The following is a 22833-nucleotide window of genomic DNA, read 5'->3' on the forward strand; positions in this document are numbered from 1 at the left end:
CCAGTTCCTTCTGGAATTTACAAATTCATTATTGTCTTCAGAATGAATTGAGTAAATAATAATAATAATAATAATAGTAACATCATAGTAATAATGATAATTTCACCTTTTATCCTTCAGAGTGATTCTTCAGGCTCTTCTGTCTGTGGTTGTTCTCACTTTAGTAAAGAAGCAAGAAAACCCCTCAAAACTCCCTCCATCATATTTCAGTCAAGTCTATTTTTCAAATACACTTACCCCCATCCACCGCCCTCACCCTTGTCCTGCTACGTTACCATGGTGATAGTCAGCGGAGAAATGGCAAGCAGGGCCGTTCATTAGGTGTCAACATTTTGAATCCGACAGCCCATATAATAGCCAATAAGGAGGGGTTTGTGTGTGTGTGTGTGTGTGTGGGGGGGGGGGGGGGTAAATTATGTTCGGTAAATGACATACCCTTGGGGCTGAAGTCCACCCTGCTTTCATGCTTCAGAGCTTTGGGCATGTGCACACGTGGGAAGATGTGCACATGTTAATGTACAGATACAAGTCTAACCCCCCCCCCCCCACTCTTCCTCTCTCTCCCTCACTCTCCCTCACGCACACACACACACACACACACACACACACACACACACACACAATAGCTATATATATACTTAAATCAAATTCGTATGTATCCACTCGTGCATTATTTACCCCTCCTTAGTTGGTTAATCATTGTTTTGGGGGGCAACAGCCAATCTGGAACATTCATAACTGGATGGCAGGTGAAGAAAAACCCAACTGGAAAATAATGCAGACAATATCAATATCAGTAAGAGCCTCTTCGGTCATGGAAGACATTTATTGAGTAGGTCTGAAAAGGGACGACTATTTTACTGTAGCATTGGAAACATCGTTGTCTTTCTGGCACTATGTTGGACGACATTAGTCCCGCTTGGCCTCTTCTGCTGTTCCCAGAACCAAACATGCGTTGAAGCTTCCCGGTGACAAGGAAATCTGGTGTAGACCACTGGGATCTGTGGTGGAATGTCAACAGGACGGCAGTCCTCAGAGACCAGCAGACACTCATCGCTCAGCTCATCATTTATCTGCCTCTTGGTCCGGCTGCAGAAGCCATTGTCTGAAATATTCCGCCCAGCTCTCTTGACTCTATCAAAATGGCAGCTTCTCCTTTTTTTCCCCTGTCGGAGCTAATGTACCCCCTCCCTCCACACTCCCTCCCTCCCTCTCGCTCTCTCTCTCTCTCTCTCTCTCACACACACACACACACACACACCAGCTACACAGCCCCGTTTGGTGCAGACACCTTAACGCACCATTGGTCAAGCCACCAAACAAATGGAAATGCGCCAGCTTGCTGAAATTACTGATGCTATCTCTGCTAGCAGCTCCCCCACTCCAGCAAGCCAGCGTTCCCAGCAGCAGAGAGCAGCGCGGATACACTCTGGCTTTTCTGTTGCCACACCACAACACAACACAACACGACACTCCAGATTTCTTCACAACTGAAGACATTATGAGCATAAAAAATGGATTCGTTGGAGTAATTACTAAATTCTCACCCAGATTCTGTTTTTTTTCAACTTCTTTTGTTTTTATGGGGAAGAAAATAATTTCTGTGTTTTTCTCAGAATGAAAAATCACCAATTATTCATCCAGTTTTATATTGAATATGTTGAACTGCTGGAAAGCTTTTTTTATTATGATCTAATTAGAGTCTTTGGACTTTTTCTTTAGTCTTGACTGGGCCAAAAGGTTCCTTAACAAGTGGAATGTTGGGAACCACCGAATGCCACAGTGATGATCAAAGTAGGTTGTGGTGCTTTTTGCTAACTATCTGTTGTGATTGAAATTGCTGGAGAAGAGAACCTGGAGGCCTCTGATGAGAACCAAACTCTCGGAGGAGATTTATGGAGGTTCTATTGTGAAGGTCAAGGAGCAGGCGGCAGTCTGAGGGCTGACGGACACACAAGCAGCCAAACTCCAGGGAGAGATCCAGCCTGAAGTCACACTACACCCACACCGAGATAGCAGGTGCAGATGAGTGGGGGAGGAGGAGGAGGAGGAGGTGGAGGAGACGGAGGAGGAGGAGGAGGAGGAGGAGGAGGAGGAGGAGGAGGAGGAAAAAGCAGATCAAGGAAAACCCAGACCACAGGACGATGGAATCTATCAAAGCACACATGTATTTGCTTCCATCTTCACAACAGCGGCAGATATGTTCTCCTCATGGGGAACGTGCCAGAGCTGTTGAGGAGCAGGTATATCTGCACCTTTGGACACTTTTGTCCCAAAGGTGGTTCAATATCGCCACAATGGAGCGTGTTCCACGGGCTTCACCAAAGCCCTGAACCAGGGATGTCCAGACCCAAGAGCTCAAGGGTCCCCTCAGGTAGACAAAGTTTCCACCCGGGACCCCAGCATTGTCAGCTCAATCTGGCCCTTGAGGACTGGGCCGGGACATCCCGTCCCGAACCCCAACAGCCCCTAAGATCTGAGAAGAGCTCGCAGAAATGACCGGGTGATGGATTTGACTAAACTTCCTGGAAAATTTCACTGCTTTTTGTCATACAGGACACACGTGTAACTCTCCTTTCCTTTTAACTGTAGTTCCCGATACAGTATTGTCAAGTTTTCTTTTCTGACAAATGACACTTGTCTTCGTCAGTTATGAGCCAATATTACTACCAACAGTGTTTATTTGACTGATTAACGGGATACTTTCATTTCATGCATATCATGCACAAAATTCCTTTTGCGACCTCACATGGCTAATTTGGCACCTGCTCCTATCTTCTATATGCATGCTTCACAGCTTCTTTTCTGTTTGCCATCTGAGCACCAGAGGCCATCATGTTGCAGGTCTCACATCATAATGCGACCACTGAGGCATGTAATAACATCTTTAGTGTGTGTGTGTGTGTGCGTGTGTGTGTGTGTGTGTGTGGGTATACCGCCGCTATTGATCTGCATCACTATCAGTCAATGCACAGCTGCCTCTGCATAATGAGGCCAGTTTTCTCTTTATGATCCCTTTATGACCCCTGTCAATGAATGTGCTCAACCTTTAGACTGGGGGGGCATGACGATGGTCAAATGTGCTCCGTTTTATAACTACGACGCGTCGGTGTTGAACATCACGAAACAACAATCTTAAATAGTCACGAGTATACGAGGCGACGAAGCTGTTCGGCCCGTCCCTCACAGTCAGCCTGTGGGCTTCTGTGGAGATCCTTCATCCAGGAAGGAAGACACATAAATGGATGAAGCTGCTTGAACGACAGAAATACCAGCAAACAACAAAAGCTTGAGTCTCGAGAGGACACAAAATACTAAAGATTCAATGTTTGTGTGCTTACATATAAAGTTACATATGAACCCTGCACCCTGTTGTTACAGTGCTACATAGTAGCAGCAGCAGTATCAGCAACAGTAGGAGCAGGAGTAACCACAGCAGCAGGAGTTGTAGCAGCTATAGTAGCAGTAGTAGTAGGAGTAGTAGCAGTAGTAGTAGTTGTAGTAGTAGTAGTATCAGTAGCAGTCGTAGCATTAGCAGTAGCAGCAGTAGTAGCAGTAGTCACAGTAACAGCTGTAGCAGTAGCAGTAGTAAAAGTAGTAGCAGTAGTCACAGTAACAGCTGTAGCAGTAGCAGTAGTAGCAGTAGAATCAGTAGTAGCAGCAGCAGCAGTAGGAACATTAGCAGTAGCAGCAGTAGTAGTATCAGTAGCAGACATAGCAGTACCAGCAGAAGTGGCACTATTAGTAGCAGCAGCAGTAGTAGTAGCAGCAGCAGCAGCAGCAGTAGTAGTAGTAGCAGTACTAGTTGTAGCAGTAGTAGTTGCAGTAACAGCTGTTGCAGTAGGATTAGCAATAGTAGTAATAGCAGCAGCAGTAGTAGTAGCAGCAGTAGTAGCAGTGGTGGTAGTAGCAGTACTAGTTGTAGCAGTAGTAGTCGCAATAACAGCTGTAGCAGTCGCAATGACAGCAGTAGTAGCAGTAGCAGTGGTAGTAGCACCAATAGCAGACGGATAGCAGGAGTACTAGTAGTCGTAGTAGTGGCAGTAGTAGCAGTAGCAGCACTGGCAGTAGCAGGAGCAGTAGCAGCAGTAGTAGGAGTAAAAGCAGTAGTAGTAGCAGTAGTAGTAGCAGTAGTAGTAGCAGTAGTAGCAGTTGTAGTAGTAGTAGGAGCAGCAGTAGTAGCAGTATCAGTAGCAGTTGTAGCAGTAGCAGACGTGGCAGTAGTAATAGCAGCAGCAGCAGCAGTAGTAGTAGTAGCAGAAGTGGCAGTAGTAATAGCAGTAGCAGCAGCAGTAGCAGCAGCAGTAGTAGCAGTAGAATCAGTAGTAGCAGTAGAATCAGTAGTAGCAGCAGCAGCAGCAGTAGGAGCAGTAGCAGTAGCAGTAGCAGTCGTAGCAGTACCAGCAGAAGTGGCACTATTAGTAGCAGCAGTAGTAGCAGCAGCAGTAGTAGTAGCAGTACTACTACGACTACTAATAATACTGATATTTGTCTGCTATTGGTGCTACTACCACTGGTACTGCTACTACTCCTGTTACTGCGACTGCTACAGCTGTTATTGCAACTACTACTGCTACAACTACTGTACTACTGCTACTACCACCACTGCAACTACTGCTGCTACTACTACTGCTGCTGCTACTACTACTATTGCTAATACTACTGCAACAGCTGTTACTGCGAGTAGTCACAGTAACAGCTGTAGCAATAGCAGTAGTATTAGCAGCAGCAGCAGTAGGAGCAGTAGCAGCAGTAGTAGTATCAGTAGCAGTCGTAGCAGTACCAGCAGAAGTGGCACTATTAGTAGCAGCAGCAGTAGTAGGAGCAGTAGTAGTAGTGGTGGTAGTAGTAGTAGCAGCAGCAGTAGCAGTAGTAGTAGTTGCAGCAGCAGCAGAAGTAGTTGCTTTAGTAGTTGCAATAACAGCTGTAGCAGTTGCATTAACAGCAATAGTAGCAGTGGTAGTAGCACCAGTAGCAGACGAGTAGCAGGAGTAATAGTAGTCGTAGTAGTGGCAGTAGTAGCAGTAGCAGCAGTAGCAGGAGCAGTATTAGTAGTAGCAGTAAAAGCAGTAGTAGTAGCAGCAGCCGAAGCAGTAGTAGTAGTAGCAGTTGTTGTAGTAGTTGTAGTAGGAGCAGCAGTAGTAGCAGTATCAGTAGCAGTCGTTGCAGTAGCAGCAGTAGTAGCAGTTGTAGCACTAGCAGAAGTGGCAGTAGTAATAGCAGTAGCAGCAGCAGTAGTAGCCACGGTTTTAGAAGTAATAATAGTAGCAGTAGTAGCAGCAGCAGTAATAGCAGTAGCAGTATTAGCAGCAGTAGCAGTACTAGTAGTACGAGTAGTGGTAGTAGTAGCATCAGTAGCAGTCGTAGCAGTAGCAGCAATAGTAGCAGTAGTGGTCGCAGTAACAGCTGTAGCAGTAGCAGTAAAAGCAGTAGCAGTTGCAGTAGAAGCAGTAGCAGCCGCACCAGTTGCAGTAGCAGCAGCAGCAATAGCAGCAGCAGTAGTGGTAGTAGTAGCAGCAGTAGCAGTCATAATAGCAGCATTAGCATGAGCAGTTTAGCCAAGCCTAACTGCCGGGTGACCACCTGATTAGGTTTCTGGTTGAACAAAAGTGTTGCTTCAGTTTTTTCCTGCCTGTTATTGCCTGCAGATGCAGCAGTGGCAGCTGAGGGAAGCTGCAGGACAGATGTTGCCTGGATGCTCTTTAGCACCATTTCTTCGGTGCCATATATTTGGTCTTTGTGTTAGCTTGTCTTTCCACGTCAACACCCAAACGCCCCTTCACCCCGAATCATGATCTCTGCTCATTTATCCCAAAATAAACCCCCGTGAGTAAACAGAGGGTGGAATCTCTCAGTTCTTCTGCCCTGAAGAGGATCAGGGTGACAGCAGGAATTCTGTTAGCACTGATAAAAGCAACGTTTCATGAACAACTCTGCTTTTTAGGATTTACACAATTCAGAAGTGACAACTACTGTAGAAACGGAGCACAGGGAGGCTGCAAAGGTCCTGCAAACCACTCATTTCCCCTAATATTGTGAATTAAACCCGGAACTGCTGCGATGACTTGGAATACCTTCCTCCAGGTTGTCTTTAGAGGGTGAGACTCCGCAGAAAGATCACAGAGGTGGCAGATTATGGACTCTGACTCTGATTAGAGAATCAAGAGACCACGAGAGAGCTGATTTATCTTCCTTTAATAGAGATCGTTCATGTGCCCACACACGGTGCCATAGAGTCAGAGGATCGTAGACTCTGGAGATGGACAGGAGCCATCCAAAGTTACAGCTCATAGTACAGCAGGGTTCTCTTGGATCAAAGCCAAGGGGCTTTGGATCAAATGTCAAAGCCCCTCTGGAATCCAGAACATCACCACAATTTGGCTAACAGCCAGGCACACAAACAAATGCTGGCTGTCACATGACCCCTGTGGCAGAGCTAGTTATAACCCTGTCACTGACTACTATCCAGTCAGTACAGTCCCTTTCAGGATTTTCCTCAGTGGCTAATATCAGGAGTTCCAATCTGGAATGAAGTAAAAACCTCTTCCACCCAAATGACACAACAAAACTGGTTGTGAACGTGGCGTGCAACCGTTTTCTGTTGGGAACTATTGGGAACTAGGCTTGGAAGCAGAGGGTTCTCGGACCTGCCTTCACCCGTTGTGGACCCTCCCTGTGACCACGAGAGGGATAAAGAGGTTAAGGAGACAAGACTATTCTTAGTCATACCACAATACCGACCACATTTCTCTAGACTATTTTCAAAGGAACGGCAGCCTGGGTGCAGAGAGGAGATGCTCAAGTGTTGCAGTTGGTGGCTTCTCATAAAAAAAACCCACACTTGCTTTGCACCCCGAGCACAGCTCCCAAATCTAAGAGAGATTTAGTGTGACCATAACTTTCCCTTATGGCCCTCTGACAGTTTCTGGATGACCCCTTGCAGGACTTCTGTGACCTCCTCCGGCTTCAACTGGAATGACTTACGGATGCAGTAAAAACCACAAAGGGTTGATCACCACCTCCTGTTGAGGGCTAAACCATCTCTCTGGGGAATCCTAGCTGCATTCTTTGGGTCCTGCGTATTACGGTACAGGTGTCGGATTGGTGTGGTTGTGGGCCTCCACACTCATTTAGAATGGGACGTAGCGGTTGGCCTTCTGCTTCCTTCACTGACCAATCAATTAAAAACAGATGAGACCTCAACACATGGACAGTTCTTAACAAAAAGAGTTTGATATTCACTCCATAGCTCACGTTTTAGCAACTACCAAAAGCTGTCATCGTGATGGGAAAACAGAAATCTGAAATCCAGAAATGTTGGTGTGTGTATGTGAGCGAGTGGAGAGAGAGGGGGAGAGAGGGAGAGAGAGAGAGAACGATGGGCCTCATTTAAGGAAGTGATGCCCAGCAGGGGGTCTGTGAGATGAACGTGGAGGCCATGTTGTTTCCCTCCATCCTTTTGTTCCCAGCATTTTGCTCCCACTCAGGCTTTTTTAGGTCAACCAAAGGTGATCTGGTAGATGAGAACCAGGCTGATTTTCTGCCAGCGTCCTTATTTTTCTTGCATGACCCCTTTGCTAAAATACAGAAGATTCTCCTCACAACCACAACCACAATAACTACAACAACAACAACCACAACCACTACAACCACAACAACTGCAATAACCACAATGACCACAACAACCACAACAACCACCACAACAACCAGAACCAGAACCACAACCACGACCACAAGCAGTGAGTTGAGCCCTTTAATTGATAGCACATGACACTTCCAGTGGAACCCTTTGATGTCAGAAGACATGTCCACAGTCCAACCTTTATCATCTTATGTCGCAGATGTAGTGACGACCCTCTGCTAGGGGACAATATAAAGTGGTCAAAGGTGGATCGATCTCAAATCAAATCAATCTTTATTTATATAGCTTCTTTTACAATCAAAATTGTTTCAAGGCACTCTCCAGAATCCCAGGGCCTAACCCCAGACAAGCACCAGTGATAAGGAAAAACTCCCCTTTAACAGGAAGAAACCTTGAGCAGGACCAGGCTCATGTAGGGGGACCCTCCTGGTGATGGCCGGCTGGGTAGAGAGAGAGGAGAGGAGAGGAGAGGAGAGGAGAGGAGAGGAGAGGAGAGGAGAGGAGAGGAGAGGAGAGGAGAGGAGAGGAGAGGAGAGGCACTATAACTCTGTGCCAGATCTGCTGGAGCACACCAGTGATGCTCCTGAGGTCATCAGGTGGACAGCTTTGCTGAGGTGACCCAGATCTTGAATTGTGTTCCAGCAACATCACCCAAGGATGGCTCTACTGGTCAGACACCTCATTGGTCCCAGAGGGACAGTTTTGCAACAAACAGAGCTGAAGACACAAACTTCCACCAGAAGTCTGCGGAGCTAAGTTGCATATTCCGTATGAGTGGAGAGCAGCACCATCAGCTGCCATCAGCAGCATCCTCCGTGATCTACAGTTGTATGCGTAGAGGATGAAAAGAGCAGTAGAGAGGGTGGAGGTGAAGATGATGTGAGACAGGGATTTGTTCTGTCTTAGCTGCATGAGGCTTATCTCAGCTCGCTGGAAAACATCTTTGTTCTAACGCCCCAGTTTTGGATTCTTTGTAAATGGTAAATGGATTGTGTCAACACAGCACTCTTCTAGTCATCTTTGACCACTCAGAGGAGACGACCACATGATATCAATGTGTCGACTTGGTTAATGCACTGACTAAATGATTGTCTGAAGGCGCTGACTGGATCCGCCACAGAGTGCTTTACCTTCCATGGAGAAGGGTTAGTTAGTGCATGTTCTCTGAAGTCCAGCTGATGAGACACAGCATCATAGTTCATTTCTGCTTGTGGAGTTCAAAAGCCTTTATGTTGCAAAACCATCTTCAGTGTGAAGCTATCTATTTAGCACTACTATTCCAAATTTTGTGTTTTGCACCACAGGAAGTAGTTGAGGAGTCTTTTCATGTTTGTATTTTAAGGCAAAGCCTGAAAAAGAATCCCAGAAGTGCAGTTTTACATCATATTTTTCCACAGATTCACGAGTAATTTCCTGTAAGTCTGTGTTGCTTTTGTGCTCCTTGCGACTCGACCAATATCATCCTTGACAGAGTCACTTTGGCTGGAATGATTAATACTGTCCTCCCTCTCTAACATGTGTTTTCCTTCTACAGCCAGGGAGGAGAATGTGGCCACCTTCCGCGGCTCTGAGTACTTCTGCTACGATTTGTCCCAAAACCCCATCCAGAGCAGCAGCGATGAGATCACGTTATCTTTCAAAACCTGGCAACGCAACGGCCTCATCCTGCACACGGGCAAGTCAGCCGATTATGTCAACTTGGCGTTGAAAGATGGCGCCGTCTCCCTGGTTATCAACCTCGGCTCTGGAGCCTTTGAAGCCATTGTGGAACCAGTGAATGGAAAGTTCAACGACAACTCGTGGCACGATGTCAAAGTAACCCGCAACCTCCGGCAGGTACATCCGACATTTCTATAGGAGCCTGTCAAAAGACGCGGGAGGTACGGAAGGTACCACGGTGACGCCACCGCGGCTCTTGGTGGCCTCAAAAGAACCATTGCCATTTACTGTTTGACATTTCATTGTTTTGGTCAGTTGTGGACATCAGTGTTATTTCTGTTCAAAACAGAGAGATTTTGGATACTCCGTGGTAAACACACTCCACTGCATGGTAGATATGACTCAGTTGGATTCTCTGCTTTGCTCTAATGTTCCTCACTCAGGAGTCCTCCTCCTCCTCCTCGTCCCTGGATGGGAGTGTCAGCTCTCCATTTCAAATGTTTCTCCATCTTTTTATTGTAGTTTGAGACTTTATTGGTTTCAACAGATTGATTCCACCTTTCCCCAAGACTAATAAAGCCAGTAGTCATGGTTTTCCCATAAGGCAACTTCTTCTTTTTTTTTTTTTTGACAAATTTAACTCTATTAAAGATGAATTACTCTGAAACCCAAAGACTGTCATCGAAGCCTTGTTTATACTATGTTTTTTGGTCAGTCAAATGATCTCGTGAATGTAAAACATTCACTTAATCATTAATTCCTTGTCTCAGCACTGGAAAACCCAGCAATCCAATATTTTGGGACCAAACAACGAAGAGATTAATTTTATTTATCTATTAATGGAAAAACCAAGTTCTGGCTTTGATTTCAAAAGGTGTTCTTTTATTGCCTTTTCTCTTGTATGGCATACGTACATACAGGCCCAACACTGGTTGACCTATATGAACGTCTTACTCGTGCTTCCTATCAGCAACAAGAGTCTCACCTGAGACATCAAAGTGGCCGTCTGCTTTGATCTGCAGTGTGGCCTGTGTGAAGACCTGGTGTACGTCATTTTGCTTTCACTACTCACTGTTGATGCCTTTTTTCCAGGTGACCATATCAGTGGATGGGATCCTGACCACCACGGGCTACACACAGGAAGACTACACCATGCTGGGCTCGGATGATTTCTTCTATGTGGGTGGGAGCCCCAGCACTGCTGATCTGCCTGGATCTCCTGTCAGCAACAACTTCATGGGCTGTCTCAAGGAGGTACACCATTGATGCCCTTCTTGCTGCCTGCTTGGTTGAAATTGCTTGTCTAACGTCGCTGCTGCTAGCTCAACAGCTCAACAGCTCAGGGTTATTTCCTTTTTTGGCATTTCATTAATTAATTAAGTGAAGAATCAATCTACAAGAGTACATTCCTTCGAGCAGTAGAGTTGGATTCTGCATTTGTTTAGACTTGTCAGCATTGGTCCATTGTGTTCATCAAGTTATAGTTTCGAGTTGTATATACCTGCAGTAGGTCTATATCCATGTAAAGTGGTTCTGGAATGTCCAGCATGTTTCATTGGAGAAATCCATGCTGCTGTGTGTCTGTCAAGCTGGTTAGTGCCCAATCCCACTAAAGGAAGAGGGAGGAAGCATCACAGCAGCCATTTAATCCCTTCTTGGCCAACTTCCTGCTCTGCATCATGCTGAGCAGGTTTGCACGTCCCTGTAGCACCTGCTCCAGATGCAGGAAGTGGCCCAAATCAGACAACAGGCCACAGCTGCAATACAAGCCTGCGCACAGACAGCATCGTAGCGCCTGCTTCCAGCTCCCTTCATCAGCTGTCACCAGGGACACGAGGGAGTCCTGGACCTGCACACTCGTTCACCTGGAGCTAGGGTGCTGTTGCTCCTGACTCTCATTTCATTTCATTTAATGGATGGATGGATGGATGGATGGATGGGTGGGTAGGTGGATGGATGGGTGGATGGATGGATGATGGATGGATGGATGGATGGATGGGTGGATGATGATGATGATGGATGGATGGATGGATGGATGGATGGATGGATGGGTGGATGATGGATGGACGGACGGACGGATGGACGGACAGACGGGTGGATGGATGGATGGATGGATGGGTGGATGGATGGAAGGAAGGAAGGAAGGGAGATGGATGGGTGGACGCATGGATGGGTGGATGGAAGGATGATGGATGGGTGTACAGATAGATGGATGGATGGATGGATGGATGGATGGATGGATGGGTGGATGATGATGATGGATGGATGATGGATGAATGGGCGGATGGATGGATGGACAGATGGGTATGTGGATGGTTCACCTAGAGCTAGGGTGCTGTTGCTGCTGACTCTCATTTCATTTAATGGATGGATGGATGGATGGATGGATGGATGGATGGATGGATGGATGGATGGATGGATGGATGGATGGATGGATGGATGGATGGATGGGTGGATGGATGGGTGGGTGGGTGGATGAAAGGATGATGGATGGGTGGATGGATGGATGGATGGGTGGACGGACAGGCGGGTGGGTGGACAGATGGATGGACGGATGGATGGATGGACAGATGGATGGATGATGGATGGACGGCTGGACGGATGGGTGGATGGATGGACGGCTGGACGGATGAGTGGATGGATGGACAGCAGATGGATGGGTGGATGGATGGATGGACGGACAGACGGGCGGATGGATGGATGGATGGATGGATGGATGGATGATGGATGGATGGATGGATGGATGGCAGGAAGGAAGGAAGGAAGGGAGGTGGATGGGTGGACGCGACGCATGGATGGGTGGATGGAAGGGGATGGGTGTACGGATGGATGGATGGATGGATGGATGGATGGATGGATGGATGGATGGATGGATGGATGGACGGACGGATGGATGGATGGATGGGTGGGTGGATGATGATGATGATGGATGGATGGATGAATGAATGGGCGGATGGATGGATGGACAGATGGGTGGATGGATGGTATGTGGATGGACGGATGGATGAGTGGATGGATGATGAATGGGTGGATGGATGGATGGACGGACGGACAGATAGGTAGAGAGACATACAGATGGATAGACAGAGGGACGGAGGGACAGATGATAAAGAAGGTCTGACAGGCAGCCTCTCATCCTCCAGTCTCCACCATTAGGGCTAATTTGCCTGTTGCCAATGCTCTTCATGTCCTCACCATCCACAGAGCGACATTATGGATAAATGTTTTGTTACCATGGCGCCAGGCACTGCTCACTCCTGGTAGTCTGTGGCTGCCTTCTGATTATTATGCCTTTCACAAGACAGCAATTACACAAAATGCCTACATCTCAAAGCCTACAAAATACATAATGACCTACAATAACACATAATTGCTCCAATTATCATTGTTATTACACTTCCATCAACCACTTTTATACTGCACCCAACCAAGATGCAGCTGCAGTTTTAAGTTGGCAACAACTGATCATGTGTTCTGATTTTTCCTTCTGGATTTGCCTGTTTGCTTCAAAATGAAACAAAATAGAGGCTCGTTAGATTGGTCGACCTTTAGCTTCAAGCACAAACCTCGAAGCTTCAAAAGTCACAAAAGTGTGCTGACTGCTTTTTTCCCCCCTTCAAACATGTTGCTAAAAAATAAAAAATAAAAAATGTATAACAATAACAACAACAACAATAACAACAACAATAATAATTATAATAATTATAATAATTTCCCAAAGTAGTCCATGACACTGATCTTAGATAACTGAACTATTTTCAGCTAAGTTAGAAAATATTAGGAATACTTACATATAGTACCATGATGGCCTTATTTTTTAAATATTCAAATAAAATAGATTTAAAAAATAATAATTGCATCTTCTCAAAGAAATTAAATTGTCAGAAAAAAGTTGTCAACTGGTTGTCAAGGAACAAAAAAGAAAGAAAAGAAAAGAGGAGAAAATAATCACGTTGATAGTAAAGGAAGGGTAACTTATTTTGAAGAGTGAACACATGAAAGATTAGCAGCGGGAACATGAGACACTTTTTGCTGCTGCTTCGCTGAGATCAGAGTAAAACGTGGCTCAGTCGGGACCTGAGAAGACAAACACTGCCCCCTGCTGTCACCACCTGATACAGCCACAGTCGGCTCCCATCTGCCCATCCAACGTGTCTTTATCTCAAACTTTATGCACACACTTACATGTACATTCTTTATATGAGAGTGCAAGTGATCTCTTGTGTGCGTGTGCGTGTGCATGTGCGTGGGTGCATGCGTGCCACCTCACCCAGACACCTGGTTACGGAGATAATGCAGTGATGGATTTCTATCATCTTGCCACTGTCAGGCATCTTCAATTGCTTTTCAGATCCGCTCACCCCCACACAACACATGTTCACATGCTCGTGGACTGAGATATATGTTTTGTGAGTGTGCACGTGTGCACGTGCGCGTGTGCCAGTGCTGCCAGTGGTGATCTGCTAGCGCCTGGGTCTGTAGTGGGCTGATAAAGCTCCCATTGCATGTTGAAAGGCCCTGTTATCAGTTATTGTTCAGAAGTGGCAGCACCCTGAAAGTGACTCCTCAAAGCGTCGGCTGCATCCTCCGTCCCTCTGCCATGCCTCTGCAAGCTGCCGCCCAAAGTGACATGATTTATGCTCTTCCTTAGCGTGTTTACAGTACCCAGTTTACATGTGTGTGAAAAGAACTTCTATTCTTATGGTCAAATCAAGTGAGAAGAACCATCCTGTCATGGCTGAACAATACTACATTGTATGAAGACAACAAAAAAAGAGGAATTGTCGCTGTCTCCGTCAGCTTTAGATCAGCCTGTTGGGGGGAGCGGCGCTGTTGTCCTGGTGGCAGAGTGAATGGATGACAATCAAAAGCCTTTGTCTTAAATGTAGCAGCACCCACTCAAGTGCCACATTCCAAGTTTCAGCACCTCCAAGTGTTCACTGCTGAGGAGGCCTCGCTTTAGAAGGCGTTTCCCATAAATAACTATTTTACTGTCTGGAGATGGAGATGGAGGACGAGCAATGTTAGACCGAGGCTAGGAGAGAGTGATGGCTCCATCACAAAGGAAGGGTGAAAAGCAATCTTTGAGCACCTGAAGGGATAAGTTGATTTAACGTCAGTGTACGTGTGGATTAATGACAATCACCTGCACAGCGTGGACAATGCTGCAGGCACAGACGCTCAGGCAAGACGGGCTCTGTTTGTTTTGTGCACGTATGTGCGCAGACTGCAGCTGGGCGGAGGGTGAGCGGGGTATTGGGGTGGGTGGGCTTTAATTTTCCACTTCAGCAGATTTCAATTTACACACACATCTCCCTGGGAGACTTGATCCTACTGCCATGATTGATCAGGTTTAGGGCGCCGGCGCAAACAGATCGACCACTTAGTGTTTTACATCCATTTGAGTTCTGTCGTCAGCACCTTTATTATGATGGATAAAAGATTGCAACACAAACTACAGACCATCACAGTTGGCCTTTCTTATCACCAACCTCCCAGGTGCTGCTGTCTTCTTTACTCTGCTGCTTCGCTCTGTTCACAGGTGGCCTGGAGCGTCTGTGTGTCTGCAGCGTCTGTAGTCTTTCTGTGAATGGAGCCTCTCTGTGTCTGTAGCCTCTGTGTGTCTGGAGCGTCTGTAGCCTCTGTGTGTCTGGAGCGTCTGTAGCCTCTGTGTGTCTGGAGCATCTGTTGCCTCTCTGTGTCTAGAGCCTCTCTGTGTCTGTAGTGCATGTATAGCCTCTGTGTGTCTGCAGCGTCTGTAGCCTCTCTGTGAATGGAGCCTCTCTGTGTCTGGAGCGTCTGTGTGTCTGCAGCGTCTGTAGCCTCTCTGAGAATGGAGCCTCTCTGTGTCTGTAGCCTCTGTGTGTCTGGAGCGTCTGTAGCCTCTGTGTGTCTGGAGCCATTCTGTGTCTGGAGCGTCTGTAGCCTCTGTGTGTCTGGAGCATCTGTTGCCTCTCTGTGTCTGGAGCCTCTCTGTGTCTGTAGTGTTTGTGTGTCTGTAGCATCTGTGTGTCTGCAGTGTCTGTGTGTCTTTAGCGCCTGTGTGTCTGACCCCCTCCACTCTTTAGTCACGTGTGTCATCACCTCTTTCTCTGCCTCTTGTGTGAACCACCTGACCCGCCGCAGGTTCACACTGCCTTCCTGTGCAAGCTCACCCTCAGTGTGCGCTGCCCCTACAGGCCAGGCTGTGCTAATGCAGCCATGACCAGGCGCTCTTTTCTCTGCATGGGACACATCACCGTAAACATACTGCACCACCATGGGGGAGGGGGGAGGGATCATGAGAAGGCTCCACAATCTAGTCCTTCATTTAGACTTGGTGTCTGGTAGCCTACAGCTTGTGGATCCAGGAGGTTTCTCTCTGGTTTGGCTGATGCCCCCACAGGCCCGCAAAGAGGGTTAGGGTCAGCTTCCCTGTGGGTCATGTCCCACCACTGGACGTTCCCGCTGTGGATTGTGTCTTCATGTTCAGCCAGTTGTTTGGTTCTTCGAAAGCAGAGACAGGACATCCCAGTCTTCAGGTGACTATCACAGTGTTACAGGCAATGAAGTGGTTGATGGTGAGATGTTTGCTGGGATGCAACATCTTCTCCTACAGTGTGATGACTCATTTGCCATCGGTGCAAGAGTGTGGAAGGGTGGAGTCCGACCCGGGATGTGGAGCCCTGTGAGAGGGCCAACATGACTGAAGCCCTGAATCAAACGGCCCTTTAGTGGGCTGTCTGCTGCTACTGCTGCTCCTACTACTGCTACTACTACTGCTACTACTGCTAGTTCAACTGCTACTGCTGCTACTACTACTCCTGCTATTACTACTACTGCTATTACTGCTAGTACTACTGCTACTACAACTACTGCTACTGCTGCTGCAACTACTGCTAGTACTACTGCTGCTGCTGCTACCACTGCTGCTGCTACTACTATTACTACTACTGCTGCTGCTAATACTGCTACAACTACTGCTGCTGCTACTAATGCTGCTGCTACTGCTACTAATGCTGCTGCTACTACTGCTACTACTGCTATTGCTGCTGCTACGGCTACTGCTGCTACTACTGCTGCTGCTGTTGCTACTACTGCTGCTGCTACTACTGCTGCTACTACTACTACTAGTGGTACTACTGCTACTACTACTGCTACTGCTGCTGCTGCTACCACTGCTGCTGCTACTACTACTACTACTTGGACTACTGCTGCTACAACTATTGCTACTACTGCAGCTGCTAATACTGCTACGACTACTGCTGCTGCTACTACTGTTGCTGTTACTGCTACTGCTACTAATGCTGCTGCTACTGCTACTAATGCTGCTGCTACTACTGCTACTACTGCTATTGCTGCTGCTACGGCTACTGCTGCTACTACTGCTGCTGCTGTTGCTACTACTGCTGCTGCTACTGCTGCTACTACTGCTACTACTACTACTACTACTAGTGGTACTACCGCTACTAGTACTACTAATAGTGCTACTAATAGTGCTACTACTGCTGTTGCTACTACTACTAGTACTAGCACCACCATAGGTAGTAGTAGTAATGATAAAACACTTTTAAAACCAGGCTTTCCTGTTAACATTTCAATGCAGGATATCTATATAAAGGGAGAGAAGTGTTGCTAAATGTGCGATAGGCTAATGAAGAACACTAACTACATTCCCATTTTCATTCCAGGTTGTGTACAAGAACAATGACATTCGTCTTGAGTTGTCTCGATTGGCTCGGATCGTGGACCCTAAAATGAAAATCGAGGGGGAGGTCTCCTACAAGTGTGAGAACGTGCCAACCCTGGACCCCATATCGTTTGAGACCCCAGAGGCCTACATCAGCCTGCCCAAGTGGAACACAAAGAGGATGGGATCCATTTCATTTGATTTCCGTACAACAGAACCTAATGGTCTTATTCTCTTTACTCATGGCAAACCCCAAGAACGCAAAGATGCTGCCCGCAGCCAGAAGAACACCAAGGTCAGCCTAAATTAACCTCCAACAATAATTATATTTAAACAAATGTGTTTGCATGTCTGTAACTAATGTTTCATACAACTGCGCCACTGTGCAATTTGGAAATCCTTAAAATCCTAAAACATTTGAAAATTAGAACTATTGTCTATTGTTTAAACACTTGGTTCAGAACAGGGCGTGGCCACAATAATTTTGGGCCTTAAGAGGAAAAATCAATACAAACATGGAACTGTGTCCTGCCTGAAACATTTGTGTCTATAGTGCTGTGAAAGCACTCAGCAGTTCTGCTGAGACCGGCTTTGACAGTGTGATGCTCCGCTCTGCTCGCTGCCTGTTAGAAGTAAATGTAGCTCACCCAGCGAACGTCTGTTGATGAGCAGACGAGTTATATTCTCTGTAATTATTATACATCTCAGAGCTGTCTGATGAGCTATCTGATGAGGTATCTGATGAGCTCTGCTGCTGTCCTCATGCATTCCCAGCCCCTGTATCATCATGTCTGAATTTCTGAAGAGTTGTGCCCTTGCACAGGTGGATTTCTTTGCAGTGGAGTTGCTGGACGGCAGCCTGTATCTCCTGCTGGACATGGGCTCAGGGACGATCAAGGTCAAGGCAACCCAAACAAAGGTCAATGATGGTGCTTGGTATCATGTGGACATTCAGAGAGATGGACGTTCAGGTGAGTTTGGCTGGTGTACATAAGTACTTCATTATGAATCCTTCTGTTGTTATAACGACACCCTTCAATCCAAATAATCAGGAAAAAGATCGGACTTACATTGCTAAAATCAAAACCTTGTGGTGTTCAGATGAGGAAGAGTAGGTGAAAACCTCAGACTAATCTCTTCTCCCCCCCTGTGGCTCAGGCACCATCTCCGTCAACAGCAGAAGGACACCATTTACCGCCAGTGGAGAGAGTGAGATCCTGGACCTGGAGGGTGACATGTACCTGGGGGGACTCCCCACCGACCGCACCAACCTCATCCTACCAACCGAGCTCTGGACAGCCATGCTTAACTACGGGTATGTTGGCTGTATCCGGGACCTTTTCATCGACGGCAGAAGTAAAGACATACGTCAGATCGCCGGGGCCCAAAATGGCGCTGGCATCAAACCCTCGTGCAACAAGCAGCCCGGCAAGCAATGTGAAAGCTACCCCTGCAAGAATCGAGGTGTCTGTAAAGAAGGCTGGAACAGATTCATATGTGACTGTACTGGTACCGGCTACTGGTCTCGCACCTGTGAGAAAGGTAAAGATGCGTCCCTTTGCTTTTGTCTCTTTTTTTGTATTCGCTTTCTCCTTTAAGGAGCCATCGCGGAGGTCATACGTGTGGTTCAAGACAGGGTTAGAACGGTGGGGTATCATTTCCCCCATTTGGTACACCACTTAGATCCAAACATTTATTACTTATATCTACAGTTCGTTAGCAAAGATCACACACAACACATCACTAAAAACAGACCCATTAGGTTCCATTTTTTCATGTCGCTCAAATGGGTCCATGCTATGCTAATGGGTCTATATGAAACGGGTCTATATGACCAGGATCTAATGGCAGCTTCAAGGAGTTGCTCACCACATGGACAGATCACAAGTACAATGTTCCAAATTAATCCGACGGCCCAGTTCTGACATGGCATTTCTTTAAGGTGTACTTCAGCCCTGACGCACAAACACTCTATTCTTTATCAATTACAAATGTTTTTCTTGGGATCCTCAATTTCTGCGTCTCACATCATCTGATACTGCTGATCTTAGGTCAAGAGTCAATACTCTTCTGGACCACACGGGAAAGTGAGAATACTGTTAGATGTAAGCAATCAAATGCCCTTTTCCTTTTCCATGAGGTCCTGCTGCTGCTGCATCATTCTTCCGATTTCATCCGTCTTTATCACCAGACCTTCCTGCTGCTTCTCCAGGACTTAAGTTTGGTTCATGTGCCGCAGCGCTGAACAAAGGCCATTTGGAGGTCACACAATATCCCTGCATATTATTGCTTCATTTATCATGTTAGGTTATTATGACAGGACCATAATTACCTCCGACTGATACCATCAGGGGGAACGGATACAGCAGCAGGAGCTGCTATTGTGACAGAGATGAATGTAAAATTAAGTGGAGCTGGAAGGAATTGGCAAATGTAACAGCATCCTCATCCATCCATCCATCCATCCATCCATTCTCTACCGCTTATCCGGGGTCGGGTCGCGGGGGCAGCAGCCTAAGGAGAGAAGCCCAGACTTCCCTCTCCCCAGCTACCTCCTCCAGCTCATCCGGAGGGATCCCCAGGCGTTCCCAGGCCAGCCGAGAGACATAGTCTCTCCAACGTGTCCTGGGTCTCCCCGGGGGTCTCCTACCGGAGGGACATGCCCTGAACACCTCACCAGGGAGGCGTCCAGGGGGCATCCTGACTAGATGCCCAAGCCACCCCATCTGGCTCCTCTCAACGCGGAGGAGCAGCGACTCTACTCCGAGCTCCTCCCGGATGGCAGAGCTTCTCACCCTATCTCTAAGGGAGAGCCCAGCCACCCTACGGAGGACGCTCATTTCAGCCGCTTGTACCCGTGATCTTGTTCTTTCGGTCATGACCCAAAGCTCATGACCATAGGTGAGGGTAGGAACGAAGATCGACCGGTAAATCGAAAGCTTCGCCTTTTGGCTCAGCTCTCTCTTCACCACAACGGACCGGTGCAGAGTCCGCATTACTGTGGACGCCGCACCGATCCGCCTGTCGATCTCCCGCTCCATTCTTCCCTCACTCGTGAACAAGACCCCGAGGTACTTAAACTCCTCCACTTGGGGCAGGATCTCCTCCTTTACCCGGAGAAGGCACTCCACCTTTTTCCGGTCGAGAACCATGGCCTCGGATTTGGAGGTGCTGATTCTCATCCCAGCCGCTTCACATGCGGCGGCGAACCGATCCAGTGATAGTTGGAGGTCACGGGCCGATGAAGCCAACAGGACCACATCATCCGCAAAAAGCAGAGACGCGATCCTAAGGTCACCAAACCGGATCCCCTCAACACCATGACTGCACCTAGAAATTCTGTCCATAAAAATTATGAACAGAATCGGTGACAAAGGGCAGCCCTGGCGGAGGCCAACCCTCACCGGAAACGAGTTCGACTTACTGCCAGCAATTCGGACCAAACTCTGGCACCGATCGTACAGGGAGCGGACAGCCCGTATCAGCGGGCCCGACACCTCATACTCTCGGAGGACCCCCCACAGGACCCCCCGAGGGACACGGTCGAATGCCTTCTCCAAGTCCACAAAACACATGTGGACTGGTTGGGCAAACTCCCATGCACCCTCGAAGACCCTGCGGAGGGTGTAGAGCTGGTCCACTGTTCCACGCCCAGGACGAAAACCACATTGCTCCTCCTGAATCCGAGGTTCGACTATCCGGCGGACCCTCCTCTCCAGTACCCCTGAATAGACCTTACCAGGGAGGCTGAGGAGTGTGATCCCCCTATAGTTGGAACACACCCTCCGGTCCCCCTTCTTAAAAAGAGGGACTACCACCCCGGTCTGCCAATCCAGCGGCACTGCCCCCGATGTCCACGCGATGTTGCAGAGTCGAGTCAACCACGACAGCCCTACAACATCCAGAGCCTTAAGGGACTCTGGGCGGATCTCATCCACCCCCGGGGCCTTGCCACCAAGGAGTTTTTTAACTACCTCGGCAACTTCAGCCCCGGAGATACGAGAGCCCATCTCCAGGTCCCCAGGCCCTACTTCCTCACTGGAAGGCGTGTTGGTGGGATTGAGGAGGTCCTCGAAGTATTCCTTCCACCGATCCACAACATCCCAAGTTGAGGTCAGCAGCACACCATCACCACTATACACAGTGTTGACAGTGCACTGCTTCCCCCTCCTCAGACGCCGGATGGTGGTCCAGAACCTTTTCGAGGCCGTCCGAAAGTCGTTCTCCATGGCCTCACCGAACTCTTCCCATGCCCGAGTCTTTGCCTCGGCAACCGCCGTAGCTGCACTCCGCTTGGCACGCCGGTACCCATCTGCTGCCTCAGGAGTCCCACAGGCCAGTAAGGCCCGATACGACTCCTTCTTCAGCTTGACGGCATCCCTCACCGCTGGTGTCCACCAGCGGGTTCGGGCATTGCCGCCATGACAGGCACCAACCACCTTGCGGCCACAGCACCGGTCAGCTGCCTCAACAATGGAGGCACGGAACACGGTCCACTCGGACTAAATGTCCCCGGCCTCCCCCGGGACATGGTCAAAGCTCTCCCGGAGGCGTGAGTTGAAGCTCCTTCTGACAGGGGACTCTGCCAGGCGTTCCCAGCAGACCCTCACAACACGTTTGGGCCTGCCAGGTCTGTCCGGCATCCTTCCCCACCATCGGAGCCAACTCACCACCAGGTGGTGATCAGTTGACAGCTCCGCCCCTCTCTTCACCCGAGTGTCCAGAACATGCGGCCGCAAATCCGATGACACAACCACAAAGTCGATCATCGATCTGTGGCCTAAGGCGTCCTGGTGCCAAGTGCACTTGTGGACGCCTTTATGTCTGAACAAGGTGTTCGTTATGGACAATCTGAGACGAGCACAGAAGTCCAATAACAAAACACCACTCGGGTTCAGATCAGGGGGGCCGTTCTTCCCAATCACACCTCTCCAGGTCACACTGTCATTGCCAACGTGAGCATTGAAGTCACCCAGGAGGACGAGGGAGCCCCCAGAAGGGGCACTCTCCAGCACTCCCTCTAAGGACTCCAAAAAGGGTGGATACGCTGAACTGCTGTTTGGACCATAGGCACAAACAACAGTCAGGATCCGTCCCCCCACCCGAAGGTGAAGGGAGGCTACCCTCTCATCCACCGGGGTAAACTCCAATACACAGGCACTGAGCTGGGGAGCAACCAGAATTGCCACCCCTGCTCGTCGCCTCTCACCATCGGCAACTCCAGAGTGGTAGAGAGTCCAACCCCTCTCAAGAAGACTGGTTCCAGAGCCCTTGCCGTGCGTCGAGGTGAGGCCAACTATATCTAGTCGGAACTTCTCAACCTCGCGCACCAACTCAGGCTCCTTTCCCACCAGAGAGGTGACATTCCATGTCCCTAGAGCCAGTTTGTGCAGCCGGGAATCAGACCGCCAAGGTCCCTGCCTCCGGCTGCTACCCAAAACACAATGCACCCGACCCCCTTGGCCCCTCCTGCAGGTGGTGAGCCCACGGGAAGGGGGTCCCATGTTGCCTCTTCGGGCTGCGCCCGGCCGGACTCCATGGGCAGAGGTCCGGCCACCAGGCGCTTGCCAACGTGCCCCACCCCCAGGCCTGGCTCCAGGAGGGGGCCCCGGTGACCCACATCCGGGCAAGGGAAACTTGGCACCAATGTTGTTCAGCATCATTAGGGGGTCCTGGGCTACGCTTTGTCTGGTCCCTCACCTAGGACCTGTTTGCCATGGGTGGCCCTACCAGGGGCATATAGCCCCAGACAACGGCGCTCCTAGCTATCATTGGGACACGCAAACCCCTCCACCACGATAAGGTGGCAGCCCAGGGAGGGGGTAACAGCATCCTATATTCATAAAAATAATAATGATGTAAT

General features: G+C 48.5%; 1 protein-coding gene and 1 long non-coding RNA gene across 16 annotated transcripts in view; one reads left to right on the plus strand and one right to left on the minus strand.

The window, feature by feature from the left end:
- Positions 1–1154, minus strand: part of LOC115246998 (uncharacterized) — a 3371-nt gene extending 2217 nt beyond the window's left edge. Inside the window, exons 1-4 of the long non-coding RNA XR_003886096.1 lie at positions 862–1154; positions 238–765; positions 107–158; positions 1–10 (exon numbers count right to left, since the gene is read on the minus strand). The exon at positions 1–10 is cut by the window's left edge and continues 2217 nt beyond it. This is a non-coding gene — a long non-coding RNA (uncharacterized lncRNA). The remainder of the gene's footprint in view (positions 11–106; positions 159–237; positions 766–861) is intronic.
- Positions 1–22833, plus strand: part of nrxn3a (neurexin 3a) — a 75103-nt gene that overhangs the window by 25411 nt on the left and 26859 nt on the right. For all 15 annotated transcript variants that reach the window (XR_003886090.1, XR_003886092.1, XR_003886091.1 and 12 more), the window contains 5 exons: positions 9177–9478; positions 10394–10555; positions 16972–17265; positions 17794–17941; positions 18129–18512. Coding sequence is in view for 11 of the 15 variants with exons in the window: in XM_029827256.1 (XP_029683116.1) it covers positions 9177–9478; positions 10394–10555; positions 16972–17265; positions 17794–17941; positions 18129–18512 (1290 nt within the window). In the remaining 4 variants the exon portion in view is untranslated. The remainder of the gene's footprint in view (positions 1–9176; positions 9479–10393; positions 10556–16971; positions 17266–17793; positions 17942–18128; positions 18513–22833) is intronic.

Source organism: Takifugu rubripes, chromosome 2 (genome assembly GCF_901000725.2).
Source record: "Takifugu rubripes chromosome 2, fTakRub1.2, whole genome shotgun sequence".
Taxonomy (NCBI): domain Eukaryota; kingdom Metazoa; phylum Chordata; class Actinopteri; order Tetraodontiformes; family Tetraodontidae; genus Takifugu; species Takifugu rubripes.